Source organism: Balaenoptera musculus, chromosome 7, assembly GCF_009873245.2.
Source record: "Balaenoptera musculus isolate JJ_BM4_2016_0621 chromosome 7, mBalMus1.pri.v3, whole genome shotgun sequence".
NCBI classification, from domain to species: Eukaryota; Metazoa; Chordata; class Mammalia; order Artiodactyla; family Balaenopteridae; genus Balaenoptera; species Balaenoptera musculus.
The window spans coordinates 669,870-684,024 of record NC_045791.1 but is presented as its reverse complement, the minus strand read 5'-3'; the positions used below and the strand labels follow the sequence as shown (position 1 = coordinate 684,024).

Here is a 14,155-nt window from a genome sequence, read left to right as displayed (position 1 = left end):
CTGTGTAGGGGAGAGAACTTTGCCACCCCAAAATGTGTCTCTTTGGCTTGCACATTATTTTGAGCTAAAAACAATCAAGGCCCAAAAGAGTTCGACCCTACCCCTAACTAACCGCCTAAAGAATTTAAATGGAGGGCCTGTTCCAGGAAGAAGAACTATCACTGCGGAAAACCATAATATAATAACATGAGTGAGGGGTGGTCGATGGGGGAAATTAGCAAGGCCCGTGTGATCACAGAGCACCTCCGTGTCCCAATGTCCCTGCACAGCCCAGCAAACATCTGTTTATCAAACATTTGGTCACTTGCTTCTTTCATCCTCCTGTAAATTGCCTTCGTCCCCTTTGAAGGCCAACCCCACCCATTCTCCTCCTGGATGGCGTGTAAGCCTCACCTGCGTGACTTGTGCTGGGCCCATGTTCTTAGGGAGCCCCTGTACGTACCTAATTACAGTCGACTTCCCCTGCAAATCTGCCCTGCGTCTAGTTAATTCTTAGGCCAGCCGGGAGAACCCAGAAGGGGCCGAGAAAGTTCCTCCCCAGGAGCTGGGTGTGCTGCGGCCACTGGCCTCTGCTCTCTCCCGCCCCCGCGCAGCCCAGGCCGAGGCTCTTCCTCACTCTCTAGATGAGGCCCCTGGGCACAGAGGCCCGAGGCGGAGAGCCCGAGGTCAAGCTCGGCCGGAGCTTGGCCTTGAACTGGCTCTGCTCTTGGCCTAGGGCAGCCAGAGCATTCCTGGGGGCCGCCCAGCACGGACCAGGCGCCCCAGGCCTCATTCCCCACCTGCCTGCTGCTGGGAGATGGGGGGCTGCACCTCCGCCCCTGCCCCGCCCCCTCCAGCGGCTGGGTTGCCCCGCCCCCTTCCAGCGGCTGGGTTGCCCCGCCCCGCAGCCACTGTCACTCTGCCCCTCCCCTGCTCCGTGATTCTCGTGAGCAGCCCTTTTTCTATACTGTGCTTTTCTTTTTTTATGGACAGCCCATCTCTTCCCTGCGTCCGCTCCAGAGAGCAGGGCAGGCTAAGGGGTCAGAGGGCTGAGGAATGTGGGGTGGCCGGTGGGAGATAAGGGACCCCTGAGCCAGGGGACCCCACTTTGGAAGGAAAGGAAAACTACCATCAGTAAAGTCAGCCCCGCCCCCCAGCCCCTAGTCCCTCCTCCAGCAGCAAGACCACTAAAACATGAAAATGCACATCTCTGGGATGGGGGCTGGGGAACGATTCCCTCCCCGAAATCCATTTTTCTGTCGAGTTTTAATTCTTTACAACAGCGAAGAAGAAGCTGGGTAGACAGGAACAAGGTTAAAGCGGCAATGAGGTGAGCGTGGCCCCCAGGGCTGGGAAAGCTGCAGGTTCCCACGGAGGCCGGGTCCCCGCTGGGAAAGCCCCAGAAGGATGGGGTGGCGACCTCCTTCCACAGCCCTCGCAGGTGGCACATCCAGCGTGACACTCAGGGCTGGAAACCGCAGGAAGCAAGGCGGGCCCCAGGGGGCTGCACAGGCCCACAGTCTGAGGGCAAGGGCCAGCCGGCCGGAGGCCAGCTTCCTGCCCTCTGCACCTCGGCCGCACCTGCCTGCCCACACCTCACACAGGTAGGAGACGAGGCCCAGACTCAGGAGGCCGCAGGGGTGGGTTTGAGGCCACAGGGAGCCTCTCAGCTGAGACTGGGGTCCACCCCATCCCCCAGCCTCACCTCGCCACATCCCAGGCCGAGCAGTTTACAGTGGCGTCTCAGCATGTCTCATGTCGCACAGTCCAAGAGGGAGGTGTGATTTCCTATTCACAGGTAGGTCAGTGAGGTTGAGAGGCAGACCAGGCCTCAAACCAGGTGTGCCTGATGAGTCCACACTCTTTATCCCAGTCCCATGGCTGCAAGGCTGTGTGACCTTGGACAAGTCACCTCCCCTCTCTGGACCTCGGTCTTCTCTGTCTTGTGAGAGTCTCAAGTCTCTGCCAGGCACCAGCTGTCAGGGAAGAGTGCTCCTCAGGTCCTGTACTCTACCCCTCCCGATGGGCACCCGGACAGGGCGGAGGCCACGCCTTTGGCAGCGCCAGCTCAGCTCCCTGCTCTGGAGGCCCCTCAGACTCCTGCCCCACCCCGTGTTCCTGCTCCCATCTCATCACAGCCTAAGCCTTCTCCAGGAGTTTCCCTGGAGGAGTGGCTGCCATCTAAAGGGCGAGGCTAGGGACTTCCCTGGTGGTCCAGTGGTTAAGGCTCCACGCTCCCAACGCAGGGGGCCTGGGTTCAATCGCTGGTCAGGGAACTAGATCCCGCATGCTGCAACTAAGACCCGGCGCAGGTAAATAAATAAATATTTTAAAATAAAATAAAGAGCGAGGCTAGAGAATCTCTCCCCAGATGACCTATTGCTGAAACACAGGAGACTGGGTCCTTTTGTTCATATCTGATGACTGTCATCAGCCACTCACATTTAAATATTAATTCCTTTAATCCCTCCTACAGCTGAGATGTTATGCAAAGTGCCTGCTACAGTGTTTGACCCATAGTAAGCCTCAATACTTGTTAATTAACGGACGGATGGACTGATGGATGGGTGGATGCGTGCATGGGTGGGTGGGTGGATGGATGGATGGATGGATGAATGGATGGGTGGATGCATGCATGGGTGGGTGGGTGGACGCATGCATGCATGGGTGGATGGATGCATGCATGCACAAGTGGGTGGGTGGATGGATGGATGGATGGATGAATGGATGGGTGGATGCATGCATGGGTGGGTGAGTGGATGGACACATGCATGCATGGGTGGGTGGGTGCATGCATGGGTGTGTGCATGCATGCGTGGGTGGATGCATGCGTGGGTGGGTGGATGCATGCATGAGTGGGTGGGTGGGTGGATGCATGCATGCATCGGTGGGTGGGTGGATGGATGCATGCGTGCATGGGTGGGTGGGTGGATGGACGGATGGATGGATGGATGAATGGATGGGTGGATGCATGCATGGGTGGGTGGGTGGGTGGACGCATGCATGGGCGGGTGGGTGGATGCATGCATGGGTGGGTGGGTGGATGGATGATGGATGGATGCGTGCATGCATGGGTGGGTGGGTGGGTGGATGCGTGCATGGGTGGGTGGGTGGGTGGATGAATGGATGGTTGGATGCATGCATGCGTGGGTGGGTGGGTGGATGGATGATGGATGGATGCATGCATGCATGGGTGGGTGGGTGGATGGATGAATGGATGGATGAATGGATGGGTGGATGCATGCATTGGTGGGTGGATGGATGCATGCATGGGTGGGTGGGTGGATGGATGGATGGGTGGATGCATGCATGCATGGGTGGGTGGGTGGATGGATGAGGGAATGGTTGGAAGAATAGGATTAGGAGGCTCCAGGACAAGGCAGTGGCATTCACTGAACTGGAGACGCGTGGTGAGGCCGATGTGAGGTGGTAGACACACAGGAGAAGGTATGTGGCGGCCAGAGGGCTGTGACTGGAGGTACTGGTACAGCAGGAGGCGGGGAAGGCACATGCAGGGACCAGCGTGCCAGGTTGGGAGCACAGGCCCCCAACGTGCTGACAGCACCAGTCTCCCACTGCAGGCTCCGTGTGGCACACAGAGCAGGTCAAGCACACGGCCCATCTTACTCACACCTGGTGATTAGGGCCCCTGCTGTCAGCCTGGTCAACTCACACTGGGTAGCGGCTTGACCCAAGGCCACCACGTATGTCTCAGCAGAGCTGTGACAGGCTGGGCCCTGGGCTTGATGACCAGTGCCGGCAGGTCCCTGACCTGGAACACCCAGAGCACCTCCCTCAGTGGACAAAGGCCAAGACTACTAAGGTGGCCACATCGACTACAGCTGCAACACTGAGGGCATATTTATACTACAGATTATTCACTGATGACCTGAAATTCAGATTCAGTTGGGCCTCTTGTATTTTTATTTGCAAAATCTGACAACCCTGCCCAAGCCCAGGGATCTCTGGGTGGGCAAATATCAGTGGCCCACACCCACCAACGTTGTCAAAGCCCCAGCTGCAGGGCTTGCCCAGAAGGGAGGCCAGAGTGGCCGGCCCAGACAGAGGGACCCCCCCCCCAAGGCATGAGAGCGTCCCCCCAGCAACGACAGCGGGGCTCAGATGAGATGGTGTGTGGCAGCCCTACCCCTGGTGGGGAGATGGGGGAGGAGGTGCCCCTCCAGGCCTTATCCAATCCCACCCCCTCCTCTAAGAAGCCTCCCCATGACTCAGGCCTCTCTAATCTGTGCACACATTTTCACCACCAAGTACACGTTCTCTTCTGCTGTCCTGGGGGTATGAGGAGCCCCAGCAGACCAAGTGCCGGACGCTACAATCCAGCATGACACAGTGGAGCAGCTCTCACCCGGAACACAAAGATGACTTAAATCCCGGCCTGCCATAGCCTGGCCGAGGGCCCTCGGGCAAGCTGTGTCATGGCTCTGAGCCTCAGTTTTCTAAGTATTTGGCCGCGCCGTGCGGCACGTGGGGTCTTAGCTCCCCAACCAGGGATGGAACCCGCGCCCCCTGCAGTGGAAGCGCGGAGTCTCGACCGCTGGACCGCCGGGGAGGCCGTGAGCCTCAGCGTTCTCGCCTGCAGGAGAAAGTCAGCTCACGCAGGATGCTGGGGATTAAATAATGCGACGCCAACCTGGCCTGCACGGGCCCTTTGGTTCACATCCGTTTTCCTTGACTTTGTTTTGCTTTGAATTCATTTATTATTATTTTTTAAACTGTGGTAAAATACACAACATAAAATTCACCATCTCAACCATTTTCAAGTGCCCGGTTCAGTGGCAGTGAGCACATTCACATCCTTGTGCAGCCATCACCACCCGCCATCTCTGAACTCTTTTCATCTTGCAAAACTGAAACTCTGTCCCCATTAAACAGTAACTCCCCAGGCCCCCTCCCCGCCCGCCCCTGGCAACCACCCTTCTGCTTTCTGCCCCTAAGGATCTGACTACTCTAGGGGCCTTGTATAAATGGAATCATACAGTATCTGTCTTTTTGTGACTGGCTCGTTTCACGTCACTTAACGTCCTGAAGGTTCATCCATATAGCATGTGTCATATATATGTATACACATAACATTTTGGTCATCCATTCACCCATCAGTGGACACTTGGGGGTGCTTTCACCTTTTGGCTCTTGTGGATAATGCTGCTATGGACATGGGCATGCAAATATCTCTTTGAGATCCTGCTTTCAAATCTTGAGGGTATATACCCAGAAGTGGAACTGCAATCATATAGTCGTTCTATTCTTAACTTCTCGAGGGCCCTCCACACTGTTTTCCGCAGTGGCTGCACCATTTTACATTCCCACCAACAGTGGGCAAGGGTTCCAATCTCTTCACATCCACATCCACACTTATTTTCTGCTTTTTCATAGCAGCCATCCTTAGGGCTGTGAGGTGGCCGTCCCCTTGCTTCTGGACCCCGCTCCCCGCAGGCAAATCGTAGGTATCAGACCCGCGATTCTGTCCCGAGCTTCCTCCCCTGGTCCTCTGGGTCCCGGGGAGGCAAACGGGCTGTTTCTCTCCCTGCGGGGGACCGTGAGCCTGTGGCCCCCGGGGATTATTTACAGCTGGGGCCACCTCAGTCCACCCTCTCGGGCAGGCTCAGGATAGGCCCTCTGGGGGTGGGGTCAGAGGGCAGGCAGGGGGCGCGGGTTCTCCCCGCCAGCCCCACAGGGCCAAGGACGAACCGCCCGGTGACTGTCGGGGTCAGGGTCCCACGGCCGCGCTGCCCAGCCAGCTGCCAGCACTGGCTCCGCTCCTGTTCCTGGTCCCCAGGAGAGGCCGTCCCTCTCCCCCTGGAGCTGGGCTCCCACTGCCCCACCCAGAGGCAGGCTCGGTGGCGGCCGGGAACCCCACCGTGAGGACACCGTCTCCCAAAGTCCCCAGCACTCGCACTTGATGCCTGGAGGCCGCCCCTCACCGACCCCGTGGCACACACAGTAGAAGGCACCACCAGAGGCTGGCATGTGGGCGTGGGACGCGCTGACGGAGGGAAGGCCTGGGACGATGCACAGCGAGACTGCGGAGGGCAGGCCTGTGTGTACCCCGCTGCTTCTCCCACCAACGGGGACGCCCCATCGCCACCTGCTGTGTGACCCCGGGCAAGCCCCCTCACCTCTCTGAGCTTCTCCTCCCACGCGAGAAGGCTAACACCTGAATCCCAGGGGCGCCGTGCAGCCCGGCAGGACAACCTGGGTCCCGCTCGCTGCACCCACCTGCAGGCCATGATTTCACGCAGACACTCCCCTCCTCCCACCCCCGTCCCCAGCTGCCAAAATCCCACCTACATGCAGACCCTCTGGAGAGGAAACAAAGCACTGGACTAAAAGGATAACAGCCTTCCTTTTCCGACTGGGGCTGGCTGGATCTGAAGGGAAAAAACAAGCCCCTCTGCAGCTCCACCTCCACTCCATCCTTTCTTTGTGTTTGGGCTTCTAAGGAAACAATGGGTCCAAGGGCGGTTTCCTTCCAGGGTCCCCTCCTCCCTCCAGAAATTCCCCAGTGGCTGCCAAGCTCAGTGATAAGACAAGTGAACCATTTCAGAAGGGGGCCAGCACATTTCAGAACGTGGAACAGAGGCACGGCGTCTCCTGTGGTCCCTCCCGCCCCGAACCTTTACAGTCACAGGTCACCTGGGCCACACGCCCATCAGCATGTGACCTCCTGGAATGCGCTGAGACGCGGACAGATAACCTGACAGGGTAGAGTCGGTCACCTCCTCCACGGCTTGTCGCTCCTGCCCCCGACCTCAAATCCTGGCATCTAAACTATAGGGGGGGGGGGGTGACATCATTGGGCGCCGACTGAACACCCGGAGATGCCGGCACTCGATAAGCATTCATCGCACAACGACGTGGCGACCACACGCTAGTGGCGCCCTCGTGGGGCACAGGGAGGGGGGCCGGGGAAGGCGAGGCCGGCTGTGCCCCCTCCGCTCGGCCCCACGTGGCTGGTGCTCAAAGCTCTGCTCACTTGAAGCTGAGGGAGCAGCGGAGGGAAACGGAGCGGAAGAGCGAAGTCCAGAAAGGAGCCGGCGCCCGGCAGACAGACGGACCGACAGACAGACAGACAGACAGGGTGTCGGCGTAGAACTGGAGTCCAACCCGAGGAAGCGGGAGGGCACCGGGGAAGGAAGGCTGGGGTCCTGAGGAAGGACCCTCCATCTTCCTTACCCAGGCCGCGCGCAAGACATCTCCGCGGAGCGCGTCCAAGTTCTCCACCTCTTATTCCAGGATGGGCGGCAGGGAGGCCTGGGCCAGGGTCTCCGCCGAAGCCTCCCCTGGGGCGCCCCCCACCCCCCAGCCCCTCCACACACAATTCAAGGCCTGGCCTTGACCCCGTGACCCCTTCCGTGACCTCCCTGCCTCCCAGCCAGGCCCAGGCCGGCAGCCTCCCCCGAGAAACGAACGCCCTGCGGCTCCCCCAGTCTTCGCGCCCCTCCCCCGGAGCTCCCCGCTGTCTACGCCTCCGTCAAACTCCACCCCCCAGCTGCCTTCCAGGAAAGGACAAGAGCAGGTCATGGCAGACAATCTTCACGACAAATCCCCGACGTGGTACTGTCCCATCCATCTTGCAGGGAAGGAACCGAGGCCCTGGAGGAAGAGAGGATTCCAGACGACTGCAGGGCAAAGAGTCGGCACGGCAGAGTGAGGCAGGCGGCCAGATGCGTCCCCGGACTCGGGGCTGTGGAGAACCGGGCTAGCAGAAACGAAGAGCGTTCTGGCAACACGAAGGAGGGTGAGAGAGAAGGACAGGGGCCGGGGCTGAGAGAAACAAAGGCCCGGGGCGGGGGGAGCCCCGGAGGGGCGGCAAGGCTGAGAGGGGCCGTCTCGCGGAGGAAGCGGGCTGCACGCAGCGGAGTCCAGCAGCGCGGAGGCCGGGGGCGGCGGGAAGAAGCCTGGGGCCGCGGACAGCATCGGACCAGCAGGAGGTGGCGTTTCAGGGACGGGCCGCCCTCGCTGACACCCCGACGTGGAAAGCCCTGCCCGGGAGGCTGCGGGGCCAGCGGGAGAGACCCCGGAATCTCAGCCCGCAGAGATGACTGTGGAGCAAAGCCACCGTCACCACCCTTCCCCGACCCACCTCTGCCCCTCCAGGGGGCCCAGGCTCGGGACCCCTTGATTCAGCTTCCCTCAGCCTCTGCCCTGGGCTGTGACTGGGGTCAGGGTTCCTTCGAGGTGTGTGTGGGGGGCGCCCACCTGCACCCGGGCACGTGCCAGGGCAACGGCGGGGCCCGGTGGCCTCTTTCTCTGAGACCCGCCTGAGGTAGGAGATGGATGGGCCCCTGGGCCGGACACCGGGGGTTTGTCACGGGGAGCAACGCTGAAGCTCGGGTCTCACCCACGCGCTCCAAGGACAAAGCTGGTGGCAGAAGCTGAGCTCCGCTGAAGTAGAGAGATGAGGCGCCTGCTCCTGAGGTCAAGGAAAACGTCCTGCCTGCACGCGCGCACGAAGGCCCCTTGGGGGTCAAGAGGGAGGAGCCCCACCCGGGCCCCACCCCGTAATAAGTGTGCACATGCACCCACAGGCCTCTGCGCCGGGATCCCTCGCAGCAAAAAGTTGCTCACGCACGTGGGGAGGTTCCTGGGACCAGTCAGGTGTGAGAAAAGAAATGAGATAACTGGCCAAAGGTAAACAAAGGCCAGAAGGCCTGTCCTACAGAAGGGACTTAAATCGCCCCCTTCCTGAGCTCCTCCCCAGCAGAGAGGACGCCCACACCTTTCTCTCTGGGTGTGTATTTCCGCCCTGCTTCTGCCTCAAATTAATAAACTGCTTCTCTGCGTGGAGCTCTCCCATAGCTGTGCTGTGTCTCTAATAAGAAACTTTGTACCTGTTTCTGCAGATTTTGCCTCCTTGAAACACTCTTGCTTTCAAACGGGGGAAGGAGCCAGGGCCATGGTGCTCCGAGCCTCCGGCCCCGGGCGGACTCGGCTAGGATTCCTGGTTTTCATCCCAGCCGCCCAGCTCCAACTCCTGGGGAGCGCAGATCTCGCTTCAGGACCGCTCACCGCTGTCCCCCCCCACCCCCCACCCCCGCGAGATCACACCCACGAGCTGCCCCCAGCTCCGGCCTCGCAAGCTCGCCACACACCCCACTCCCGCCGATGCCCGGAAGCCCCGCAGCCGGGGAGCACGCGGAGGGTGACGGGGAAACAGGGACCGTCTGCCCAGCGAGCGAGGAAGGGCGCCAACCCACCCGCAGGAGACGAGCTCCCGACACAGAGGCCCCCGTTACGATCTGGGATCCCGCAAGTCAGCCTCCCTGTGCTTGTCCCAGAGCTTTCAGAGGACAGCCCCAGGCCCTGAGGCCGCAAGGAGGCCGGGCAGCAAGGGCACCCCGCCTCCGCCCCGCAGGGCCCGCCCAGGCTCCCGGCTCTGCGTCCGGCGGGCGGCACCTCGGCCCTCACCTTGACCATGTGATGCGGCAGCCAAGGAACTGCCTGGGGGTGCAGGGCGCTGTCGCTCGGTGCGCGAGAAAAGCGGGACTGGGGGCACTTACGGGGGAGGCACAGCTGCCGGGAGAGCCCCAGCCTGGCTTCACCCACCGCACTTGGCAGGCGGGCACGGCGGCGGGGAGAAGGGGTCCCTGTCCCCCTTGGTGGCGGCAGCCCCAAGCCGTAGCCCCAGCGCATGCCCTGCACCTTCCGTCTCACAAGAGATCGGAGGTTTGGCCAAACCACCGGCAGACGGATTTCTCCACCAGCCCACATTAACTGCTTGTGGGATTCTGCAACCCAAAGTGCCGAGTCAGAGCTCCTGGGTGTCCCACGGGGGCTCCGGTGGCGAGGCCGTGACCCTGAAGCCGGAACCGTCAGGCACCTGGGCTGTGCCCACCTGTGTGATGAGCCTGGGCGAGCAGCCCTGGGGGCCGGGCTGACAGCTTCCACGCTCAGGGAGGCCCTATGGGACGGGCGGGCACCCAGCCAGCCCCGCAGCTGTGTTCCGGGTTGTCTGCCTGCAGGGAGAGCCGAGGCTGCCCGCGGCTCTGCCCTCCTCCTGCGATGGCCCCGCCGCCCCGACAGTGCCTCGTCCCGTCGGCTCCAGGCTGGCAGAGTCAGGCCCAGGGGGGCAGAGCCGCCTGCTGCCCATCCGCCCCTCTTCCTGGGAGGAAGGAATGCCTCAGGGATTTTAGCCACGTTTTCCTACATCACGCTTGGAACGTAGTAGGCGCTCAGCAAACGCTACTTTCTCCTCACTGGGCGGAAGGAGGCTGTGCACCGAGACTCTGGAGCTGGCCCACCTGTGCCCACTGGCCCTGCTGCCCCAGCGTCTGAGCTGAGCAAGTCCTGTCCGCCCTGAGCCTCGGGACCCTCGGGGGTCCGGATGCGGACGACGATCCTACCTGCTCCCCAGCCTGCAAGTGTCCCGGCTCACCATACAGGCCATGTACGTGTTCACTTTGATTTATTTAAGAGAGGAACCCAGCTGCGTCCAAATGAGGGGTTCAGACAAAATAAAAGCTTGAGAATACTACTCAGCCATAAAAAAAAATGAAATAACGCCATTTGCAGCAACATGTATGGACCTAGAGATGATCATACTAAGTGAAGTAAGTCAGACAGAGAAAGACAAACACCATATGATATCACTTATATGCGGAATCTAAAATACGACACAAATGAACTTATCTACGAAACAGAAACAGACTCACAGACACAGAGAACAGACCTGTGGTTGCCAAGGGTCAGGGGGCAGGGGAGGGATGGAGTGGGAGTTTGGGGTCAGCAGATGCAAATTGTCATCTATAGAATGGATGAACAACAAGGGGCTCCTGTAGAGCACAGGGAACTTTATTCAATATTCTGTGATAAACCATCATGGAAAAGAACATGAAAAAGAATGTATATATATGTATAACTGAATCACTTTGCTGTGTAGCAGAAATTAACATGACACTGTAAATCAACTACACTTCAATAAAATAAATTAAAAAAAACAAAAGCTTGAATCCAGCCTTAGGGGTGGGGACATGGGCCCCCCGGCCCCCCACCCTCTCCAATGCCACCTAGAGATGGGGTCCTGGCTCTGAGGACAAAAGATAACCCCGCGCGTGAGCACACGCACACACCCACACCGCCCCCCTGGTGGATCCACCGCTGCAGAAGTGTCCCCATCGCACAACGGCGTCAGGGTTTAGCACGGACCCAAACAATACGTAATTTTTCCCACCAAAGAGGCAATAAAATCCCACTCCCTTCTCCAAAGCTGCATACAAAATGCTGACCTTGACAGAGGTCAGCACACGGCTTCTACAAGACCTCTTTCTAATCCAAGAGAGAAAGGGATCAGACTGGAGTGGAAGCATTGCAGCCGGCAGCCAGCGCGCCCCGGACTCTGTCCAAGGGAATCCGTGGATGGAGGCTGAAGACGGCACGACTGCTTTCTAACCAGAAGGGCGGCCGACAGTCCTTGGCATGGCTTCCCACACGCCAGGACTGGCCCAGCGCTTCGCGAGCCTGCCCTCCGCCAGTCCCACAGCTGCCCTCCTGGGTCCTAGCATCGCCCCATCTAACAGTACAGAGAACAGAGGTGCGATGACCGAGATGCGTGCCTGAGGTCTTGCAGCCAGTGAGCAGCAAAGGCGGGATGCGGACCAGGGCCGCCCCACAGAAAACCCAGCCTTAGGCTCACAGCGCTACCCCCCAGAGAGAAGCTGCCCCAAGGGCACTAGGCCTGGAAGCAGCCGGGCCAGCAGACGGGGCGGGGCGGGACAAGCGCAGGGACCACACAACGGCGGGCCGAGGAGCTGGAAGAAGCAGGGCCCCAGACCGTGCCCTTCGCCAGCCCTGCTGAGGGTGTTTGCTTTCCGGGAGGAGGAGACGCAGCTTGATGCCAAGGCCTGCTCCGTGTGCTGAGAGGCCGGCCCAGCCCGGGTCTGAGGCCCTGTTCTCCCCGCCCCACCTCCTCTGGTCCCCGTGTTCAGGTGGAAACGAAGGGGTGATTCCATCCAGACTTCTCCACTGGAAGATGGGGACAATGCAGCAGCCGCTGCAGAACCTCGCTCACGGGAAGCCGGCAGTCTGCTGCTTGGATCTGCGCTACCCAGGACAGACACGGGAATTTCACGTTCTGACCAAGCTCACAAGAAAAGGAGAAAAACCAGCTCTCCGTGCCTGCCCGGCCACTAACCTCACCCAACTCGCTGCTCCTGGCAGCCATGACCTCCCAGTACCCGGGGCCCTGGGGGAGGGGCAAGGACCCCTCCCAGCATCTTTCCAAAATCCCACCCCCCGGCACTGCCTGTATTATTATGTCAGAAAAGAGGTTCTCATCCACAGCCCTCTGTATTCGCCCGAGGTCAAAACATACTTTTTTTTAATGGTGAGAAACTGATTATTTAGGAAATGATTCTTTAAAGCCAACTTCTCGATCCACCAAGGTCATGTGACTTTTCTCTGCTGTTAAACTTCACTGTAATAAAATGGCAGGAAAGAAAAACAAACAAACAACCAACTTCTCACCAGCTGTTTGGCAGAAACCCTCTGGGCTTTTCCTGGCTGTGTGTCCGACTTAGCACTAGCGTGGACGGCGCTCCGTCTTCCCCCTGCGCTACTGTGCAGACAGGGCAGCGAAGGGCAGGGACCCCGGGTGCACAGCCCGGCCGGGGCCTCGGTCAGACACTCGGTCAGTGTCCGCCCGGAATGTGGGCACCCCCACTCCCCATGCGAATAAACCTCAGTTCTTCTTACTCTGTCACTGCCATGGTCATCGTTATCATATTTAACAGTGAAAACTGTTTTCCTGCCTCTCGCTCCCGAAGACCCTCTCAGCCCAAAAGGGGAAAACTGGGCCTTCTATTTACTTCCAAATGCGTTCATATTTTTTGTTAATTAAAAAAAAACATCCCAGGTGTTCTTCGTACCTCCGCTCCGCACACACCCCAGCACCCCAACCGTGTAATTGATGGCGTTTCCTTTGCGGATACATCTGTTGTGGTGGCCCTGATGGCCAGTAAAACCATTTTACTGAGCTTTTTTAAATCATCCACTTAGAGACTGTAAGGTAAAACCTCTTTCCCTCAACCCCCTGCTCCATAAAAGCACTTGGAGTTCAAGAAATTATCTGTCTTCATGGGGGAAATCTGCTAATGCTGGATTTGCAATAGGAATTCATTACGTGAACAGTAATTCACCGCCCTGAGGGCTCCCTAGATAAAGCCGGGAAGTTTACAGCTGTTAGGGGCAACTTGGAACGAACCTCAGCGACGGTAAGTAATTTTTAGGGTCTGAAAAGAGAAAAATCTAAGACCAGCAAGAGCTCTGCAGAATTTCATTTTCTTTGCTACACGAGAAGGAAGGGATTGCTTGGTCTCGGTTCTGATTCTGTAATGCATCTCCAGCCTTAAAGATGTATATTTTCCGTTTAGATTCAGATATCTCGTGGTGAGAAAGCAGCCCCGGGCTCAGAGGTTGGCTGTTTCCTCTCCTCGAACCACCTCCAGGGCCGGGCACTGGGCGGGGCTACAGATTTAGTCCTAGACTTAGTGGTCCCGCCTGGGGTCTCATCACCTGAGTCAGCAGCAGGGGAACCGTCCCATCTCTGATGAAAGCAGGAGGTGAACTCTGGACCAGATGCACGGACGCCAGACCCCCACAGAGGCGGCACGGGGCATTTGGTGGGAAGAGAAACACAGACCCTCAGGGCTAAGACGGCGTTTCAGGGTCCGTTGGGCTGAGGGTTCTGAGAGCCTGCTGCTGGCTGGAATCATCCGGGGAGCTTTAAAAAAGTTTGGGTTCCAGGTGCTACCCCCAAGGACTCTGACCTGGGGAGTCTGGGTTGAGGTCCAGGTAACTGCCTCTTTAGCCAGCAGTGCTGCGTTGGGACCTGAATTTGAAGACTTCTGTCCTGCCCTGGCCCCTTAACTGGTAAAGCAGACCTGGGCCCAGGGTGGAGAAGTGACTTAGTTGCCAGTCATCTGGGTTAGTTATTTAACTAACAGAACTGAAGTTCTCCTTTAAGTGAGAGAGGAAGTAGGGGAGTGTGTACAGATACTGGTCATCGACCGGATGTGCCAGCCCTACACCTCTGTCATCCCACCTCCATCCCATGAGGCCAACATTACCATCCCCATCTCACAGAGGAGAAAACCGAGCCTCACAGGCGCTGGGTCATCTGGTTAAATGACAGAGCTGGGATTTGAATCCAGGCGGTCCC

General features: G+C 58.8%; 2 protein-coding genes across 2 annotated transcripts in view; one reads left to right on the top strand and one right to left on the bottom strand.

The window, feature by feature from the left end:
* RALB (RAS like proto-oncogene B) overlaps positions 1-14,155 on the bottom strand; it is a 67,672-nt gene that overhangs the window by 46,288 nt on the left and 7,229 nt on the right. The window lies entirely within an intron of this gene.
* On the top strand, positions 7,491-10,537 carry LOC118898112 (translation initiation factor IF-2-like). The gene is made up of 2 exons (XM_036858073.1): positions 7,491-8,631; positions 8,844-10,537. Exons 1-2 carry the CDS (start codon positions 8,399-8,401, stop codon positions 9,712-9,714), a joined length of 1,104 nt encoding a protein of 367 aa, XP_036713968.1. The 5' UTR covers positions 7,491-8,398; the 3' UTR covers positions 9,715-10,537.

Excerpts from the sequence above, each read along its gene's own strand:
- LOC118898112 (XM_036858073.1), top strand. The coding sequence starts at position 8,399 with ATGAGGCGCCTGCTCCTGAGGTCAAGGAAAACGTCCTGCCTGCACGCG. Across the intron at positions 8,632-8,843 it reads AATGAGATAACTGGCCAAAG|ATTTTGCCTCCTTGAAACAC; the intron begins GTAAACAAAGGC and ends CTGTTTCTGCAG.